General features: G+C 39.2%; 2 protein-coding genes across 5 annotated transcripts in view; both read left to right on the plus strand.

Moving 5' to 3' along the window:
- Positions 1-4: 4 nt before the first annotated feature.
- Positions 5-4,569, plus strand: LOC113686742 (FAD-dependent oxidoreductase domain-containing protein 1). The gene is made up of 7 exons (XM_089203306.1): positions 5-364; positions 573-802; positions 1,981-2,075; positions 2,675-2,817; positions 3,191-3,452; positions 3,816-3,916; positions 4,306-4,569. Exons 1-7 carry the CDS (start codon positions 83-85, stop codon positions 4,558-4,560), a joined length of 1,368 nt encoding a protein of 455 aa, XP_089059432.1. The 5' UTR covers positions 5-82; the 3' UTR covers positions 4,561-4,569.
- A 1,607-nt stretch (positions 4,570-6,176) lies between these two features.
- Positions 6,177-21,003, plus strand: part of LOC149047010 (uncharacterized) — a 38,609-nt gene continuing 23,782 nt past the window's right edge. For 2 of the 4 annotated variants that reach the window (XR_016185722.1, XM_089203316.1), the window contains exons 1-2: positions 12,030-12,166; positions 17,646-20,724. Coding sequence is in view for 3 of the 4 variants with exons in the window: in XM_089203316.1 (XP_089059442.1) it covers positions 17,671-20,721 (3,051 nt within the window). In the remaining variant the exon portion in view is untranslated. Of the gene's footprint in view, positions 6,378-12,029; positions 12,167-17,645; positions 20,729-21,003 lie in introns of those variants that run through there. The other 2 variants (XM_089203317.1, XM_089203318.1) reach the window with 2 other exon arrangements.

The raw sequence follows: 21,003 nt of genomic DNA on the forward strand, positions 1-21,003 counted from the left end.
TGCGGTGGTAATGCAACGAACGGACCTTAGTACTTAGAGCTCCACTGGGATAAATCCGGACGAACTGATTTCAAATTTCAACATGGCTGCTGGTAGAAAATTCTTACGCACAATTTTAAGCTATCCTCCGAAGACCAGGAGTATCGACAATTTTTTAAAATTACAGTTGACTTCAATCCGTTGTCTCTCGTCAAATTTCCTCGTAAAATATTCAAAATCATCAAAACGTTTTAGTTCCAACAAACAAAATGTCTACGATGTTGCAATTGTAGGAGGAGGTGCTATAGGTTCATCTTCAGCGTACTTTCTAGCTAGCAAAATGCAAGGACAGGGAAAAATTTGCGTGATTGAATGCGATCCTACGGTGAGTTGATATTCCTTTCAGAACAGATTGCTTTCATCCGTAGTTGTCACGCGACGGGGCTGCGCAAATTAAAGTCGAGGCGACTTAATTGCGACTTCCTTTTTTTAAAATTTATTTTATCATTTAAGTATTTTTTAAACGATTGCGACCATAGCCTTCATTGTAAATTTTCATTTTATATTGTCTTTTTTATTTTTGTGCTATAAAGTACTCAAAGGCATCAACAACCCTGTCGGTTGGATCCATAAGGCAGCAGTTCTCCATGGCTGAAAATATCCAAATGTCACAATATGGCTTTCAGTTTTTATCTGAAATTGAACAACATTTAGCCGTTGATGGTTGCGACCCCCCTGATGTTCAACTGCATTGTCAGGGTTATTTGTTTTTAGCAAGCAAGGAAGGAGAAGAAAGAATGAAGGAAAATCATGTGACTCAGAGGTGAATTTTTAAAGTTATAGTCTTAAGATTTGAACACCTTTTTAAAAAGGGAAAGATGGTGAACCCTTTAAACCCTAGGCATCTAATTTCTCTTCACAGTAATACTGCTGAGTTATTTACTAATATTATGAGAATAAAGGAAATGATCACATAGGAAGCTTTGATTATTAAACAAATTCTCCTTGTCAGTACCAAAGGAAATGTATAGAAAAGAGTATGTGGAATATGGGTAGCGATGTTGCTATGATACAAGGGTTAATAAGTATGAGGGGTAGTATTCACAATAGCTGAATTTTTGGGACCGCTTTCTTACTTGGATTTATCATCTTGAGTTCCATGATGGTTGATTGCTAGTCAACCTAACAATGATTTTCCATGTTGTTGTGGTCTGTTCAGTAATAGATCACAGATGGATGACATCAAAATGTGGTTAGTGCAAAAAGGTTGTACAGGAGGCACAGTTGAGTGTGTCACTGATGTTTTTACTTCATTTTTATATCTTCTGGGATCTTGAACTGAATAAACACAAGTCAATGTGGAATCTATTAGTTAATTATATAATTAGCAAGGGAAGGTTGTTCATAGTCAGGTATGTGTCTGCCCTGCAAGAGATTATTAATAGGAACCAATCAAAATATGTGGGGTGAAGCAAATAATTCAGTTTATTATAATTATGATGAATTAATAATAATGCTTCATGGCTGCAGTATGGGTTATATCTTCACTGATGTTAGTTCCTTTGACAGAGCTTGTGAATGATTCAAGATAAATTGTTTCAAATACACGTGCAATAGCCCAAGGTAAATAAGCCACCATAAAGACTTTCAAAGCTGATATTTTTAAGTGTTAGCCCTTTGTCAGAGCGAATGGTTAACGCTTGAAACATCAGCTTTGAAACTCTTTATGTGGCCAATTTACGTTATCAACTCAGTTGATAGTACCAAATTTCCTTCTTGATGTGGGCTGTTCTGCACTCATCGAGGGGAAGATTAGGTAGTGAGTGATTTCTGAAAATATTTATCTCTCCAGGGTTATTGAAAGGTATCCTAAGTTTTTTTTTTTTTTTTTAAAATTAGAGTTTTCATTGCAGTTTGCACATATTCCTGCTGATCAGTTAACAAGTATTTTATTAAATATGAGTGCAGGTGTTGATTAGGAATTGTTTTAAATCATTTCAGGGAGCTTGGATGTGAAGTTATTCTTCTTTCCCCCTCTGAGCTCAGTGAACGATTTCCATGGCTCAATACAGATGGCATATCACTAGCTTCCTTGGGTTAGCATATGTACCATTGAGAAGCTATTTATGGTTTTGTGAGACTCCTAATCAATTATTGATTTAACAATTTAACAAAAATTTTTTAGGCTCTAAGTCTTTGTGTTAAATTTTAACCCAAAGATATTCAGTGTATAAATTCAAACCTACCCCCTTGTGTTCTGTAAGACTAACAAGCAATAGGATGACTCAAAATTTTTTGTCTAGTTGGGTTTAGAGGAACAAGAGAAAAGGTAAGTTGGAGTAGTAATGGGAGCTTGAAGAGTGAAGGGTGTGGCCTTCATCTGACAGCACATCTTGATTCCAGCTGGCAATCTTTGGTGTAGTCAATTTTCCAATTTCCATTTGGTAAAATTAAATTCCCCTTAAATGTTCATACCATTCAGTGTCAGTGTGAGATGAATGCCTGGTAGCTCAACAGCCAGTGTCATTTTCTTTGATCCCATTATAGGGAAAGATTAAGTTGCATGTGAGTTCATGATAATCATTTTCTAAAAAACAATATTCTTGTTACTTGAAGTTATTTTATCAGAGAGCACCATAGATCTTTTGGATCACATCCCAGAAGTGTAACATAGCTTTTTGCTAAAATATTTCAGGAACAGGAAGGGAAGGTTGGTTTGATCCATGGTCACTCCTCAATGCCTACAAGAGGAAGGCTATCTCTTTGAATGTGGATTACATCACTGGAGAGGCAGTGGACTTTGTTACTGATCAGAATGGACAAATATGCAGTATAAAGGTTTCAACTAAAATCTAGTTCCTATTTAAAGGTTTATGTTTTTATTTGTTTATCTTAAATCCTGAATCCATTGTTCAAATGAAAACTGACATTCAAGAAGATACACCTACACCTTACGGCACACACCCAATGTATTTCATGTTTCTAATCTTGTACCTCTCTTATTTTGTAACATGACACTTGTGGCATGTGTGGCATCTGATGATCCACCAGTAAATTTTCTGTGTTTGACTGGGTAAAGCAAAACTACGACCATATTAATTTCAACTGTCAATTGAAAATTGCCTTGTGGACGCACACATTTGTATCTTTTTGTAATGCTTTGACAACCCTTGCAATACAGTCGGCTGACATAGAAGATGCTTCTTTGTAGGTTGTTACCAGTTCATCTTCGAATGATCCACAAACCATCCACTGTAGGTTCATGGTGAATGCTGCAGGTGCAAAGGCAGGGTATCTCGCAAGGAAGCTTGGGATATATCTGCCTGTGGAGCCAAGAAAACGCTGTGTGTTTGTACTGAGCTGTCCAGGCGCTCCAAACAAACATCAAATGCCATTGGTTGTTGACACTACTGGATGTTACATACGGCCTGAAAGTGGATCTTACTTAAGTGGAATGTCCCCACCAGAGGCAAGTACTTAAGATCAATATCAGTATCTGGGCAACTGCCCACCTACCCCTCCCCTAATCCAACAACAGTCAATTGATAACAACTTAGGGTTAATGTTGGGTTAGGGGAGGGGTAGGTAGGCAGTTGCCCCGATACTGATTTCGATCCAGTACTTGCATGGATGATTTAGAGATTGAAGGAACAAAACATACACCCTGTTAGATTACTTTTTTCCAACCCTCTTAATACGAGATTACTTTGATAGAGTTAAATGATACATGAAACATGATCATTGGTTCTTTAACCTGTCCCACCTACCTAAGGCAATTTTCCTTATTTTCAGACCTTCAAAAAATGACTCTTACTTTATATTCTGTTCATAGGAAGAGGATATAGAAACTTCCGACTTTGAAGTAGACTATGACTTTTTTTACAAAACGATTTGGCCAAAGTTAGCTCACAGAATTCCTCTATTTGAGTGCATTAAGGTACGTAATGTATCTGAATATTTGATAGAAACTTGTTTTTGATAGAAATTTTTTGTTTTATTTTACTTTATTTAATTTTTTTTTCAAGCGGAAGTGGAGGCGGAAAAGATTTTTCGAGTAGTAAACAGAGACAAACCCAATCGATGGGTTACAAACGGCCAGGCCCTCAAACATAAACCTGTTAAGAAAAAATCAGAACCCCTTATGTAAATAACCAAAATACGTCAAGCGTATGCAATGTAAATACTTTAGGGTTAAATGAGAATTGTTTTAAGGGTTGGTGTAGAAGGCCGGTTTTGGTTAAGATTTCGTGCCCAAGCTAAAGTAGATTTTGCTCTACTTTGCTTAAATTTTTGGTAACTGTTATACTTCTCTGATTCATGATATAGGTTCAAAGCGCTTGGGCTGGTCACTATGAATACAACACACTGGATCAGAATTGCATAATAGGACGTCATCCCCAAATAAGGAATCTTATTTTCGTAAACGGCTTTAGCGGTCATGGTATACAACAGTCTCCTGCAGCAGGGCGAGCCGTCAGTGAGTTGATAATGGACGGCGGTTTTCAGACAATTGATCTTTCGGCACTTGGCTACGAACGTGTATTGAGCAACGAATCAATAAAAGAGAAAAACATTGTTTAGTAAAGAAAATCATCAACCTTTGTGTTAGAATTTTCACTACATCTTTGTTCTGTGACCTAAGCTCCATCTACGCCGAATGCTTTTTGGAAACACTGCGGTTTCCCTTTTTTGTCTTCCTTTCTCATATCCACAAAAATACTCATAGTAAAGTTGGTGAGAGTGGACAATTTTAGAAACAGTTTCAAGAGAGGAGTCTTTAAAAATCGCATCGATTTGAAAACGCCTCATTAGGGATACCAGTAAGTGGGGAGGGGGAGGGGGGGGTTGGGGGCCGGTGGAGAACTTTTGAGGGGATCACATGGTCTTCATGGGGGAACGGAGTGAAGATCAGTCATTGCCAACAGAGCATAAGGCGGGGACTATCGGAAACTGACTGCTTGGGGGGGGGCGGGGGAATCATTAGAATACTTCAGAGCCTTAGGGGGAAATAATAATCGACTCCTTACGAAGACTTTCTTCCTAATATTTCACACTCTCGCGGTTAAGATGTTAAACGATAAAAATAGAACTATATTTAATCTGAAATATCGTAGGGGTTTCCTTATATTGGTGTTGGGAAAAAGAATGAAAATATATTACTTTAAGCCATTCGATACAAAATTATAATAAGACAGGTTGATTATTTCTTGTTCCTTTTGGCGGTCTCATCTAAGTACAATTTCTTTCACCTTTTTCTTATTGCGGTTGTGAATTTGGTACGGAAACAGTTGCTCCGTTTCTACGGTGATTAGATCTTGTTGTACTATTTTGTCATAAGCTATGTTTTTAATTATGTCAATTTTCTAGTTGTAAATCTCTCTGGTAAAAGTTAACCTCGTACAGGAATTCCTGGAAACTCCTGCTTCTTATACTATTGATTACTTTCAGACTGGTTTTTTTGGTCAAATTCTGAGTCAAATTCACGATTCCAGAATATTTCTTAAATTTTAAGTTAACTTACTGACAGAGTGCTACATAACAGTAAAATAAATAGAGAGTTTGGAGAAGAAAGGGCGTTCTCAAGGCACCGCCCTTAAGAGAGCTACCTGCTCTTTGCATAAGTTACTTTATTATACATTCAGTGTGTGTAGTAGGAAAGGTATCAGTTACTTAAACTTCCAGTCACCTTACACGAAAGAGGTGTTTTTAAAGGTCTTTTGCATAATTATGTGTGTTGTTTGACATCATTGTAGATGATCAAATCATCTCTAACCAAGATTTAAAAATAAAAGTAAAACAAAAACAAGTGGTTAGACAGGAACTGAGAGCGATTGGGACAATTTTGAAATTTACTAGTTCCGCGATGAAGTTGTAGTTGTTATGGCGATTCCAAGGTTCCCGTTATAAATGCTTGTGGTTTTTTTTCAGCTACGGAATTCAACTCTTCTTTTTTCGTAATTTCTCTTCATGCTACTAGAAAGTAGCCAGACCAGATCTCTCTCATTGTAATGACCGTGACTGACTTCTAACTTCACCTTTCGGTATCACTCTTGGATCACAAGATAGGGTCACGAGAAAAAAGGAAATAAATGTTAACGGAGTAATGATCTTGTTACACAATATTGAATGTGCAAAGTCACGCTAACTGCTGCGCGGAAGAGTTCCGGTCAGGTGACTTGGTAACAGATCCAAAGTTCAGTTTCGAAATGGTATTTTAAAAATATGCACAAAAGCAGGCTTCCTCAATAGGATCTACCATCGAAACGGCCGTAAACTTCTCTTGTTTCATATATTTCCTATGCGTGCTCATGCACAATTTAAACTTCTTGTTTGAGAAATTTGATTATTGACTTCGACGCAACCAACCAAACTTCGAAAGACACAAATCAAATCTAGAGGTAAGGACGCGCTTAGACATGCAGCATACCTACAGTAATATTTAGTGTGTGTATTTGAATGAGCTTTGAGTTACGCTTCTGGAAGGTAAGTTGGTCCAGAATCACTCTTTATTCCAATTCTAAATCGATCTAATGTCCAGAGTTGACGTATCTTCCTGTCTTGACAACTGGGGATTTCGTGGAATGGCTCGGTTATGATTATCATTGTAATATTCATTTCTTCCCCTGTCATAAAGAAGACCGAGATCTGAGTGGAGGTGGAGTGCTGTAAAGTTCCCGATTTATTTTTGCATTCGACGAAACGAAACGCATTTATTTTGTTGTACTCAGGGTTTTTTGAGATTGTACTACGGTTATGCTATCCGATCGATGTCATGATTTTACCGCCATCTTGAACTGACATTCCACTGATGACCTCCATTTCTTCTCACAGTCGGTTATCATGGCAAAGAAGACAGAACCTGGGACTAAAATTAAATATCATTTCTTATTCAATCGGTCAATAGAGAAATCAGTCAGGAAAGGTTTAATTTCATGATGATTATATTACATTAATTATGGTTATTGTTGGAGCAGTTTGCGAAGACTACCTATTTAAACCTATTGTTTATATTTCATCGATAGTTTTGTAATTTAGTATTATCGGCTGGTTGATGGCGTAAATTGGCCACCGTAAAGAGTTTCAAAGTTGACGTTGAGCGCGTTAGCCCTTCGCCAGAGCGATTGGAGGGGTGTGTGTGTTTATATGCAGAAAATGGAGCTACGCAATTGGTGGGAATATGGTGAAGGAAAAATAAGTTTTAACGAGTTAAATGAAAAAGCGCTCGTCGATACGATGGGGTCAAAGAGTGCCGATTTGAAAGATAAATTTTTGTTCTAGAGTTTTGCGGCTTTGCGAACGGCCTAGACGTAGGGAAAGGCCGCAAACTGCCATGTCCTGCATAAAATGATAGGGAGATTGAAGTGTTTAGCGACTGGATTGGATGCGTGTCATTTCTTTCTACGTCGCGAAGGTGTTCTCGGATTCAGTCACTGAGTGAAATTAAAAATATGCGGAAGTGAATTCCACAGGTTTCTTTAGTCAAAACAGCACAGGATTATTTTCGTACGCTTTTGATCAATCCAGCCGCCACTGTTTACATAAGATGAAAATCGATAAAGATTTTACGCATTCCTATTGGCTAGCTTTTCAATTTGTCCATGCAATGTGCAAATAACCAACCGGTTTTACTGTGTTATGCCACAGGCATCCCACTACGGTAGCCTATAGAGGACACGCTATCCACTTTTTAAATTCAATTTTATCGCTCGATAAAATTGAATTTAAAAAGTGGTTGCAACAGTTGGAAAGTTCTTTCTTAATGGGGTTGGCGATGCAGAAATGACATCTAGAAATATACAAACCTGCAATATCCTCTTCGAAACTGAACCATAGATCTGTTACCAAGTCACCTGACCGGAACCCTTCCGCGCAGCAGTTAGCGTGACTTTGCACATTCAATATTGTGTGACAAGATCATTACCTGTTACTCTTTAACATTCACCATACTTTTCTCTTTGCGATTCCTATAGTACTGACAAGGCGAATTTGTTTGAAAATTGGAAGTTTCTAAAATTGGTGATTATTTCCTTTTTTCTCATGGAATTCTTGACGTGTGATGAATACGAAAATGAATACAACAAGTAACTATGTGAATCTGTAGGTTTTTAAGTATTTCCCAAGTATAGTTCAGAGCCGGGTGAAAGGAATTGACGGCGGTTATAAATTGAGTAAGCTCACGATACGGAAGAATAACCACTTGAGCTGGGAAGATTTGCCCCTCTTCAAAAATAGTCTAAAACTTTTTAAGTTTGAGAGTGCGATTATTTATTGTCATGCAAATTCTTTAATTTCACTCATTGCGCAACGTGAACATACTTGCATATTCACAGATACTCTCTGTGTGAGCTTGGGCGCTCTGTGTGAGCTTGGGCGCTCTGTGTGAGCTTGGGCGCTCTGTGTGAGCTTGGGCGCTCTGTGTGAGCTTGGGCGCTCTGTGTGAGCTTGGGCTCACTGTGGTTGGACGTCAAGATAGATTAAGAAAATATATATATTTCTCTTTAAACGTTATCTTCTTTACGCCCGAAAAAAGAATCTCGAACAGTGTTAAGGTACTTTTAGTTGTTATGTTATTTCATTATATAAAAGCCTTTTTCGGATAATTTTCTCAGTTTAGTTTAGAGCATCCAAAAAATCAAATTATTGACAAAAGAATCTATACTATTTTAAAGCTTTCTGATCTGAAATCAGATTGCACACCAACTTTGGGTTACCTTACCCAGCTTTGAACAACCCGACCCTGAATGGTACACACTTCAGTTATCTTATTACTAGCAATATTTATGCATTCGCGTTGAAACAGCCAGAAAATTGGAGACATCAGCAGAAGCAGCAGAATGGGTTCACTAGGTCACACACATTGTTTAAGACCGATTTTTCAGCGATCAAGATCTCATAGTAATTCTCCTTACTGTCTGCCATAAAGTTTTCGTGATGTTAGTTTGGAGAATTTGGTATTGGATCGACTAATAATCACCTAATTAATATTTTTCGTTATTCTCATCACTTGCCTGCTTGATATTGTATTGATATTGTAGGGAGAAATTCTTTCTTGGTCACTCATGGGAGTTAAAGGGTTAATGGTCGACGCGAACCTTAGCCCCGAACAGACTTGACAATGAGATTGGTCACGTGACTTGGGGGCCACTTTAGGTCTTTGCCGCCGTTTACTCAGTTTTCACATCATGTTTTTCTAACAAACAACTTGCAAAATTAGCCTTTTTCAAGTTTTCACTTTTATAGATCTCCTCGTATTGCAAATGAAGCCATCTGTAATCGATACTTCGCATGACGTAGACAAGGCGGCCAAGAAACCAGTTACTACCCTCTGTCATGGTGGTCTATATTTCTTTACAGCCGTAACAAGAGGGTGTGATGTCCTTATCCTCGCTGACCTGCATATAGTGCAGGCGTCTTCTTAGGGCAGGCGTCCTATTCGGGCGAGTCAACGTTACAAGCTCGCGACTGGCCATGTCACTCGCCCCCTTACTACAATTTCTTTCTCTTCCCAGCCTTCCCTCGCCCCTAAAAATCTAACGTTCACAAAAGCATAATTGTTATGAACTCTCTTGACACACGCTTTTCCAAGAATGTTTTTGAAGCCGTTCAAAAAACTCGCAGCACGTGTTTTATCGGGTCAAAAACCACTCGGCTACGTCTCGTGGTTTTAAACCCGATAAAACACTCCTGCTCGTTTTTTAAACATTACTCAAAGCCCGCCATGAGAATAAAGTACAAGTCAAAGTGACTGGATCAAGAAGACTGGAAAACGGACTTGTTGTCCCCGGAGCGTTCCTAGCGAGAACAGCCAGCAGAGCAATCGCCACAAAATTTGAAGAAGAGATTACTCGTTTGAAGGAACTATGTTCTCACATGTATGGTGGCCGAGAACTGCCAATAAAAAAATCACATATTTTTGTGTCATAAATGTTAGTTTAAATCAAAACTAAATAAAACATAACGTAAAATGAAATGAAATTTAAAAGTAAAATGACATGAAAATTAAAAGTACAGTGAATTTTAAAAATAAAACTACTTTACTTTTAAGTTGAACTAAAAATGAAAATACAGTTCAAAGTGAAATATAAAGTCAATTGCAAATGAAATTCAAAATGCAAGTGAAAGTGAATTTCACCGTGGCCGAGCGCTGCCACTACCATCATGCTACGCGCGCTCACCAGCAACAGAGCCGACCACGTGTTAACTTGCAATATGGCGGAGTGGAGGCAGTTCGCAAACAAGCAGCGTCAAAAAAGAGCTGCTAAGGGGAAACGACCAGCACGAGAATCTGCAGAGGCGAAAGATGAAATAATTGTGCAGAGGATGAGTTCCGAAGTAACTGGAAAACAGCAAAAGTACACCAGGATTGGGCCAAGAGAATTTGTCCCATTCGAATTCGATGATATAACTTTCAACAACATAGTAGAATCTTGCCAGAAGTACTTTGCTGCCCAAATCGATAAAGATATGATTTGCGACATCTTAGCTGGAGAACGTGGGCCTTCTTGTAAGAAGATGAGTCAAATTCCAGACCATAAAGTATTCTATGTGCGCTTTATAAAAATGTCCGATGCCGAAGTATCAAATGATCAGGATGAGGTAGAACACGAGCAACAGATGCACAAGGTATGTGACAACAATTAAGAGCTTAATGCAGGTGGGGGGGCATCAGTTTCCACGGTGAATTTTTTTTAGGAGAAGGCATGGGATGAATTTAAAATGGAATGACTTATCATCGTTGATCATGTTTGTACCATAAAACAGAGGGAAATTGTAATTTATTCATGTACTCTTTTCTAAACCCTTCTGTGGAGCTATTGTATACCACAAGCTGACTATTTCCTCGTTTATAAATTTCCAAAAATTGTAGGGGATAAGATGGCAAATGAAATCGCTTAAAATTGTTGCAAGTTATTCATGATAACCTTATAATTTTGTTCTTTTTCACTTTTTTTAAAGACCAAAAAAACAAGGTGTGATGACAATCCAAGGAAAAAGGCTGTGTCAGAACCAAGCCCCAAAAAAGTCTGCGCAAGTAAATTTTACCCTAAGAGTAAATTTTAAGAGTAAAAGAGTGATTTTTTTATTGGCAGTTCTCGGCCACCATACACATGGACATAACAGTTGAGAAACTCAGACGAAGACCACTGTTTTTGTAATGCATTAATGATTACGTACGGTATATCGGCTATTAAAGGAAGATGAACCACGTTTGATACGTATTCTGAAGGCGCTGTAATATTAGAACAGGGGCGCTTATTAGAATAGGGGCGCTTATTAGAATGGGGGCGCTTATTGGAATAGGGGCGCTTATTAACAAAAACACATTCGAAGGGGAGCGCTTATTCGAAAGGGGGCGCTTATTGGAAGGAGGGCGCTAAATCGAATCATTACGGGTTGATTATACATTCAGTGTGTAGTATGAAAAGTTATTGTTATTTAAATTTATAGTCACCTTAAACGAAAGAGGTGTTTTTTTAGTCTTTTGCTTAATTATGTGCGTTGTTAGACATCCTTGAGATGATCAAATCATCTCTAACTAAGTTTTTAAGATAATAGTATAATTTTGTAATTTACTAGTTCTATGATGAAGTTGTAGTTGTTGTAGCGATTCCAAGATTCCCGTCATAAATGCCGTAATTTTTTTTTAGCTGCTGAATTCAACTCTTTTTTTTATAACTTCTTTTCATGCTACATGAAAATTGCCAGACCGGATCTCTCTCACTGTAATTACCGTGACTACCTTCCAGTTTCTTCTTGCGGTATCACTCTTGGATCAAATGATGAGGTCATGAGAAAAAAGGAAATAATCGCTAATTTTAGAAACTTTCAATTGTCAAATAAATTCACCTTGTCAGTACCACAGGAAGCGCAAAGAGGAAAGTATGTTAGGAATGTTAGGGTATAACGGGATAATGATCTTGTCACACAATATTGACTACTGGCTAACTACTGGCGCGGAAAAATTCCGGTCAAGGTGACTTGGTAACAGATAGAGGGCTAATGTTATTAAATGTGCACATAAGCAGGCTTCCTCAAGAGATTGTATCTTCGAAACGGTCGTAGACCTCTCCTGTTTCTTATGTTTCCCATGTGTTCTCAAGCGTAATTTGGGCTTCTTGTTAGAGAAATTTGATAACTGACTGCGACGTAATCACCGAACTTCGAGAGACACTAATCTGAACTAGAGGTAAGACGCATTTATAAATGCAGTATACCTGCAGTAATATTTAGTGTGTGTATTTGAATGAGCTTTGAGTTACGCTTCTGGAAGATGTGTTGGTTCAGAATCACTTTTTATTCCAATTCAAACTCGATTCAATGTTCAGAGTTGATGTGCCTTCCTGTCGTGACAACCGGGGATTTCGTGGAATGGCACGTATAGGATTATCATAGTAATATTCATCTCTCCCGTTCCCGATTTATTTTTGCATTCGACGAAATGAAACGCATTTATTTAGTTGTACTCCCGGTTTTTATGAGATTGTACTACGGTTATGAACTGCTTTGCAATCCGATCGGTTCCACGAATTTATTGTCATCTTGAACTGACATTCTAGATGACCGCCATTTCTTCTCATAGCCGGTTACCATGGCAAAGAAGACAGAACCTGGGATTAAAATTAAATATCATTTCTTATACAAACGGTCAATAAAGAAATCAGTCAGGAAATTTTTTTTTATAGATAGTTGGGTCATTTAGTATTATCGACTGAGTTGATAGCGTAAATAGGCCACCGTAGAGAGTTTCAAAGCTGACGTTGCGAGCATTAGCCCTTCGCCAGAGCGATTTAAGGAATTGATGGATGTGTGTGTTTATATGCAGAAAATGGAGCTACGCTATTGGTGGGATTATAGTGACGGGAAAACAAGAATTAATTAGAGAAAGATGTTTTTTTCGTCTCGTCACGAGCGTGGGGCAAAGAAAAATTTTGAGTCCCCATCAGGAATCGAACCTTCGGACTCTACGCTCCGATGGTCTAACCACTGAGCCACAAAGACTCCACGGTGAGCGATGTCTTTTACGAAGTTCATATGACACGCGTTCTGCATACTGCCAGGATTAGCAAAGTCGATAGGGTAATTAGTTTAATGAAAAAGCGCTCGTTGATACGGTGGGGTTGAAGAGTGCCGATTTGAAAGATAAATTTTAGTTTTAGAGTTTTGCGGCCTTGCGAACTGCCTAGATGTAGGGAAAGGCCGCAAACTGCCGTGTACTGCTCAGAATGATAGGGAGATTGAAGTGTCTAGCGACTGGTTTGGATGCGTCGTATCATTTCTTTCTACGTTGCGATGGTGTTCTCGGATTCGGTCACTGAGTGAAATTAAAGATATGCGGAAATGAATTCCACTGGTTTCTTTTGTCAGAAAAGCACAGGATTATTTTTGTCCGCTTTTGATCAATCCAGCCGCCAATGTTTTCATAGGATGAAATCGATAAAGATTCTACGCATTCCTATTGACTTGCTTTGCAATTTGTCCATGCAATGAAGAAGTAACCAGCTGGTTTTACCTGGTATGCCACAGGCATCCTACTACGGTAGCCCGTTGAGGACACGCTAGAATTCAGCGACATATCCGGGACTTTCATTGAGACGCTGGCGCTAAATTTAAAAGCTAATTAGAAAATGATTGTCAAACAATAAAGGAAAAGGGCTAAAAATGTCGAGGAAGGCTTACGTTCTCTTCGTTTACGGATAAACTACTTTTCAAATGCTACTTTTACCATATGGCTTTTAAAGAAGAAAGTTCAATTGAACAGTGTATCATTCTCACTTTGTTCTTGCGCTTTCAGAAGAGGTCGCAAATTTGCCTTGATGTTAGCATCCTGCTTGTAGAAGAAGTAGATCTCAGCGCACTTTCAGGCGTAATTTATCTTCACTCAATTGCTAGATTTCTCTTTTACCATACGGTTATTTTTATTTGACATTCTAGAAAGCGTCATAGAAATTTTCAAGGGATTCCAAACTTTGGAAGTAGTCGCAAAACGCGAATTTCGAAAACGTTTGCTCAGCATCGTAGTGTTCTATCCAAATTTGTCCTTCGGAGACCCCCACGAGAATACAAGTAATCTATTTTAAACTTCCCGCGAGAATATCAAGGTATGCTAAGCTCCGCCTCCGCAAACAATCGCGCATACGCCGCCTGATTAGTATTGAAATTGAGGTGGTAACTAGACAATGCTTAAAAAACTGATATGATCGCTGCGTTCGCTGCAAAAATATTCAGCAATCGTTACTATCATATGGAAACCACACTCCTATTATTGTCGCAAGATAGACTTTAGTTCTATCTCGACGATCGTCGCAATCACAAGCCGGTTGTCGGAAGCATTGCTCATATTTTTCTCTACCGATTAAAGCGATTTTAACGAAATAGAAAATAGGCAATAACATAAAACAGAACATCCGGCTACCGACCTCAATCCTTAGTTGGAGGTTCATGGAACCTACTTTTTTTGCGAGTTTGATTGTTGAACAAATCGAACTTTAAAGATACCATTATTCTCTTACATGTCCCCTATTAGGATTTTTCCTTTGGCTGGTCTTTATGTTTGACTCAGAAATGAGGTTACTTACTTACTTAAATACGTCTGGCAACGTTTGCAAAATTCAGTATAACCGTTTATTAAAGAAAAGTGTTATTTACAGACAAATGCTATGAATTCAGATGCGTAACTGTTGGCAACTTGGGATTTACTTTACACATCCAACCGTTTGATTGACAGCAGCTGAAATCTGCAAAGAGACTCATGTATTCCCAAAGCTTTACCTGCTGACCAATCACAACCGACTAGTTCAGGATATGTAAATTATTATGCTGCCCGTTGATTAAATGGGCACTGCCAGTACATGTCGCGAAAGACAATAGCATTCTCGGCATCCTACTACGGTAGCCCGATAAGGACACGCTATCCACTTTTTAAATTCAATTTCCTCATTTACCGCGCGATGAAATCAAAATAATGCGGTATAAATGATAAATTATCGCGCGATAAATGGGAAACTTGTCAGGTCGCACGTGATCGGCTGTCACTCACGTTGCTTCCGTGGACGATACGACAGTCTTTGAATCGTTTTGAAGTAATTTAAAGTTTTTAAGAATGATAGATTTAACTGCGTGGTTGTGAGGGCCGGGTGAAATGTGAGAATGAATGGAGTGCAATCGGTATTTTCCTTAAGAGCCGCTTGTGGTGCTGACTGTCGATCAATTAGTTGGGTGCGATGGTGGCCCTCTTGAACGACAGAAACAGGATAGCCACGTTCATCGAAAAACTGGCACACGCCTCTGATTTTTTGGGAAAATCAGATTGGTCACTACATAAACGACGAAGTCTGAGAAACTGTCTAAAAGGTATGGAATTTTTGACGCGTGATGGCTGCGAAAATGAACTGAAGTAACTATGTGAATCTGTAGGTTTTTAGTTAACATTAGTGCATAGCACGTTGCCCTCAACTGAAATTTTTCTGTCTACAAAAGCCAAAGAAGTGTCAGAAATTTCCCAAGTATATTTCAGAGCCGGGTGAAAGGAATTGACGGCGGATATAATTGAGTGAGCTCACGATGCAGAAGAAAAACCACTTGAGCTGGGAAAATTTGCCCCTATTCAAAAACAGTTCGACAATTTCTAAGGTTGAGGGCGCGACTGTTTATTTCCATGCAAACTCTTTAATTTCACTCATTGCACAACGTGAACATACTTGCCTATTCACAGATGCTCACTGTGTGAGCTTGGGCGCTTTGTGTGAACTTGGGCGCACTATGGTTGGACGTCAAGGTAGATTAAGAAAATATATATATTTCTCTTTAAACGCTATCTTCTTTATGCCCGAAAAAGAAATCTCGAACAATGTTAAGGTATTTTAAGTTCTCATGTTATTTCATTATTATTTTTTTCTAAAAAAAATGAATGGTTCCGCAGGTTCTGCTGGTTCCAGAGGATCCGCGTTCTGCTGATCCACAGTTTAGTAACACCCTTCTAAAAGCTCTGTGCCCAGTTGTACAATGGCCGGTTAGAGCAAATCCATGGTTAAATTTTAATCCGGGTTTCTTTATTACTTTTTTCAAAAGCCTCTTTCGGATAATTTTCTCAGTTTGATTTAGAGCATCCAAAAAATCAAATTCTTGACAAAAGAATATATGCTATTAAATCAAATTTCACACTAACTTTGGGTTACCTAACCCAGCTTACAACCAAGCCCTAAATATTTATGCATTCGTGTTGAAACAGCGAGCAAATTAGAGCCATCAGCAGAATTACCAGAATAGGCTCACTAGATCATACACACTGTTAATAAGTTTTCAGCGGAAGTATGGTGTTGACCCTTAAACTCCCAAGATCTCATTAGTAATTCTCCTTACTGTCTGCCATAAAGTTTTCGTGATGTTAATTTGGGGAATTTGGTATTGGATCGACTAATTATCCCCTAATTAATATTTTTCATTATTCTCATCACTTGTCTGCTTGATATTGTATTGATATTGTAAGGAGAAATTCTTTCTTGGTCACTCATGGGTGTTAAAGGGTTATGGTCGACGCGAACCTTACCCCCGAACAGACTTGTCAATGAGATTGGTCACGTGACTTGGGGGCCGCTGTAGGTTTTTGCAGCCGTTTCCTTCAGTTTTCGCGTTATGTTTTTTTCTAACAAACAACTTGCAAGATAAGCCTTTTTCAATTTTTCACTTTGATAGATCTCCTCGTATTGTAAATGAAGCCATCTGTAATCGATACTTCGCAGGACGTAGATAAGGCGGCCAAGTAACCACTTACTACCCTCTGTCGTGGTGGTCTATATTTCTTTACAGCCGTAACAAGAGAGTGTGAATTCCTCATCCTCTCTGACCTGCATATTGTGCAGGCTTCTTCTTAGGGCAGGCGTCTTATTAGGGCGAGTCAACGTTACAAGCTCGCAACTGGCCATGTCACTCGCCCCCTTACTACTATTACTTTCTCTTCCCAGCCTTCCCTCGCCCTAAAAATCAAAGATTGCGGCTATAATTTTCGCCAAGACAATACTGAGCACTCGCTGGCCAAAATTACGCCTGTTTTTCGGACTACATCCTCTGTTATGTGACACCAGGTGTTAAAGTACCCGCACGGTTGTTGTTTGTCCATACGAAGGCTGTCGGTTTGAGCTCGCAAAATGAGCCTAGTTTTAAATAAAAACAAATTTACCGGATCGTATGAATATTTCGGAATGATTTGGGGCCATTAAACCCTGCTCTAGTAAATCCACGTTGTTCTTTTTTAAATAAGTTTATTTATATTCAAAACAAGTTCAGATTTTTTACGTCGAGAGAGCTCTATTTATTCCCATGAAAATAATTATGTTTCGTCCGTAGCGCAACTCATGACATATTTACATACTTACGAAGGCTCATTTTGCGAGCTTAGGCTACCTTCGCATAATCACGAATCAACAGCCGATATAACGCCGAGGAGATCCAAAACTACACAACCCCGTTGCAGTGAAAAAGATTTGCCAACTTCGCACAAAGGTGACGTTATATTACAATTGACGAGGGGAGTGTGACGTTTGACCACTTTGTTGGGATTATATGATATATTCCAGCCTAAAAGAATGAAGGAATCTACGCTTAGCTGATGTTGCAGTTAGATACAAATATATTGACATCTTGTTTATTGTTTCTGTTTGTTTGTTTAGTAATCTATTGGAGAACAGCGGAACGATGGACAAAATACCAGCAGTAAAAATTTTCCTCATTGGGTATGCTGTGGCGGTATTTCTAACCAACACGAATCGTTGGGTTGAATCCATTGGGTTTTATTTTGAGTGCTTTGTATTATTGAATCAACTGTCAGTGAGCAAACCTTCTTCTGTACTGACCATGATCGAAGATGTGATATGCCAAAAGTTTAAGAGGGGAGTTCTGTTGCTCGAGGAACGTGGTCTTAAATTTTATGTCCTCGGTCAAATCAAAGAATCAATCAGCTGCCTAAAAAAGGCATTGTGCATCTACGAAAAAGCTGGTCCTAGATTGAGAGAAGCGTGGTGTCACTGCCACTTGGGTAGATCACTTCACATTGCGTGCCAATATGAAAGAGCTATGGAGCATTATCAAAAGGCTCTTGATGTAAGTGGACTATCAAGACATGAGAAACAAGAACTCGAGGGAAGGGTTTACAACAACATTGGTGAGGTATATAATGTGCGTGGAAATTATCAAAAGGCTCGTCACTATTATGAGAAAGCATTTAAAATAAATAAGGAAATTGGAAATGAGATGCAGCAAGCGATATACTACAACAACATGGGAGTAATGAATCATAACTACCTAGGCAATCTTGAGGCAGCACTTGATTTCCACGAAAAAGCACTCGAGATTCGTAAAAGACTTGGACTCAGAAAAGAAGAAGGAACATCCTATAACAACATTGGTGGAGTGTATGAGGCTCGTGGTGACTACAAAAAGGCATTGGAATATTACGAAAAAAGCCTTGAACTTAGTGTAGACATCGAAGACAGAGTGTTGGAGGCAAGTAACCTGTACTTTATCGGAAAGGTTTCAATGATACTCGGTCAGTTGCAAAAAGCCATGGAATATCTTGAAAGAGCCCTTGAACTCAAATCAGACACAGGTGTCAAAAAGGCTGGAAATCTCACTGACCTTGGAAATCTCTACATGTACATCGGTGATTATGAGAAGGGAAATCAATATCACCAACAAGCCATTAAACTTTGCGAGGAATTGGGAGATCGCGAAGTCATGGGAAGATGCTATCAAAATGCTAGTGTGCTGCCCAGTTATCTCGGTGAGAATGAAAAAGTTAAGAGCTATTTAGAAAAGGCTATTGATATTCACGAAAAAACTGGAAACAAAGTGGATCTTGCTATGGCATTTACTGCAATCAGTTCTACTTATATTTCTGCTGGTCAACACCAGAAAGCATGCGAATGTTTACAGAAAGCTCTGAAAGTCAGTGAAGAAATCGGACACATCCAAATAAAGATATCAGTTTTAACTGGTTTTGCCCGTTTGAATTTTCGTCTTGGGAAATATGAGCAAGCCATTGAGCATGCTGAGGATGCACTTAAAATCGCGAAAGAGATTGGTGAAAAACAAATGGAGGTGTCTTGTTACGTTCTTCTTGGTAATGGTTATTTTGCTCAAGGTCACAACGAGAAAGCAATCTGGTATCAGAGCAAAGCGCTAGAGTTGAAGAAGGAAATTGGAATGGAAGATCAGTCGCAAATCTATCTTCGTAACACTTTAGGGAAAGTATATTCCTCTGAAGGCAACTTTTCGAAAGCATGTGAAAACTTGCACGAAAGCATTAAAATCCACAAAAGAACTCGATCTTCCCTCAAAGATGAAACAGACAAGATTTCATTGGATGATAAGAACTATTCTTGTTATAAATCTCTTTCGTGGCTGCTTCTTCGCGAGAGGAATTTCAACCAAGCCCTTTTTACTCTAGAGCTCGGACGAAGTCGTGCCCTTGTTGATCTAATGTCGGAGAGTTACGGAATCAAAAGGAGTCTTGTTCATAAAGAAGTAACTCCAGATGCCCTCCAAAACTTTTTTAAAGAACAGCAAAGGAACTTCCTCTTTATAGCAACTTTTCATATGAATAGCGATTTCGCCCTGTGGTTCGTTGACAAAGGTGGAAGTGTAAAATTCAAACTGGTAAAAATAGACTTAGAAACCGAGTTATTCAAAGAAAATAGTGCCCCCAAAGAGCCTGAAATGGATGCCTCTTCATTGACTTTGGATGATCCACACTGCGAAGATCGTTCATTGGCTCTGCTGTATGAAAATGATCCATTTGCTTCACAGGAACAACAGTTAAAACCAAACAAAGGTTCTGTGCAAATGCAAGTGAAACAAATCGGAAGCAAATCATACATTGGCCTTTCCTATACGGTCAAGTCGTACGCTGCCTTGATTGCTCCTATTTTTGACCTCATAGACAGCCCGGAGATCATCATATCCCCAGAACCCGACATTTTTTTGATACCATTTGCATCGTTAAAGGATGAAAATGGAAAGTACCTTTCTGAAACTGTAAGAGTCCGCCTCATCCCGTCACTAACGACACTGAAGCTCATTCACGACTCGGCAGCTAGCTATCACTCTCAAAGTGGAGCTTTGATCATCGGAGATCCAGCGGTTGGCCCTGTAGAGATAAATGGAAGTGTAAAGACTCTAGATCCATTGCCTAAAGCCAGAGAAGAAGCGCAGATGGTGTCAAGATTGGTAGGAGTGCGCTGTTTGATAGGAGAAGAGGCCACAAAGGAGGAAGTCTTGAAAAGAATCCAAGAAGTGAGCTTAGTGCACATTGCTGCCCATGGTGATGAAACCACCGGGGAAATAGCTCTTGCTCCCAACAGGTCTGTCGTTGGAGTTCCTAAGATCGGCGACGTCTTGCTAACAATGAACGACATAGCTCAAGTTGGTATCAGAGCCAAGCTGGTGGTACTCAGCTGTTGTCATAGTGCTCGTGGTAAGACATTAAAAGCCGAAGGGATTGTTGGTATTGCTCGAGCTTTCCTAGGATCTGGTGCTCGTTCAGTCCTGATGTCGCTTTGGGCTGTCGATGATGGGGCTACCGAAGCATTCATGAATATATTCTACCAGTTCTTGATCCGTGAGAAACTCAGCGCAAGCGAATCTCTTCACCAGACCATGAGAAAGATGCGAGAGTCAGCACAGTACTCTGAGAGGGAGCACTGGGCTCCATTTGTCTTACTTGGAGACGATGTAACTCTCACATTTTAAGGGGTAGGTAAGACGGAAGACATCAGTCGATTTGATCTTTAAATACCCGATTAAGAGGACCAATAAAGCTAGCTAAACTACATGTTTCGCCCCTGATAAGTTTCCTCGTCGGTGGACCGAAGAAATAAGGTCTGAAAAGATATTCAAATGCGGATAACAGATTTCAAAATCGCAACTATCGAAAGTTAAATCATTTGGATTACTGTTTGGGGTGTTGGCCTGGGACTCAAACTTGGGACCATCAGTTGTGAAAACAGGGCTTAGACCTCCTAGCTACGCTAC

This window comes from Pocillopora damicornis, chromosome 4 (assembly GCF_964200805.1).
Source record: "Pocillopora damicornis chromosome 4, jaPocDami1.2, whole genome shotgun sequence".
Lineage (NCBI taxonomy): Eukaryota > Metazoa > Cnidaria > Anthozoa > Scleractinia > Pocilloporidae > Pocillopora > Pocillopora damicornis.

Excerpts from the sequence above, each read along its gene's own strand:
- LOC113686742 (XM_089203306.1), top strand. The coding sequence starts at position 83 with ATGGCTGCTGGTAGAAAATTCTTACGCACAATTTTAAGCTATCCTCCG. Across the intron at positions 365-572 it reads TGATTGAATGCGATCCTACG|TACTCAAAGGCATCAACAAC; the intron begins GTGAGTTGATAT and ends TGTGCTATAAAG. Across the intron at positions 803-1,980 it reads GAAAATCATGTGACTCAGAG|GGAGCTTGGATGTGAAGTTA; the intron begins GTGAATTTTTAA and ends AAATCATTTCAG.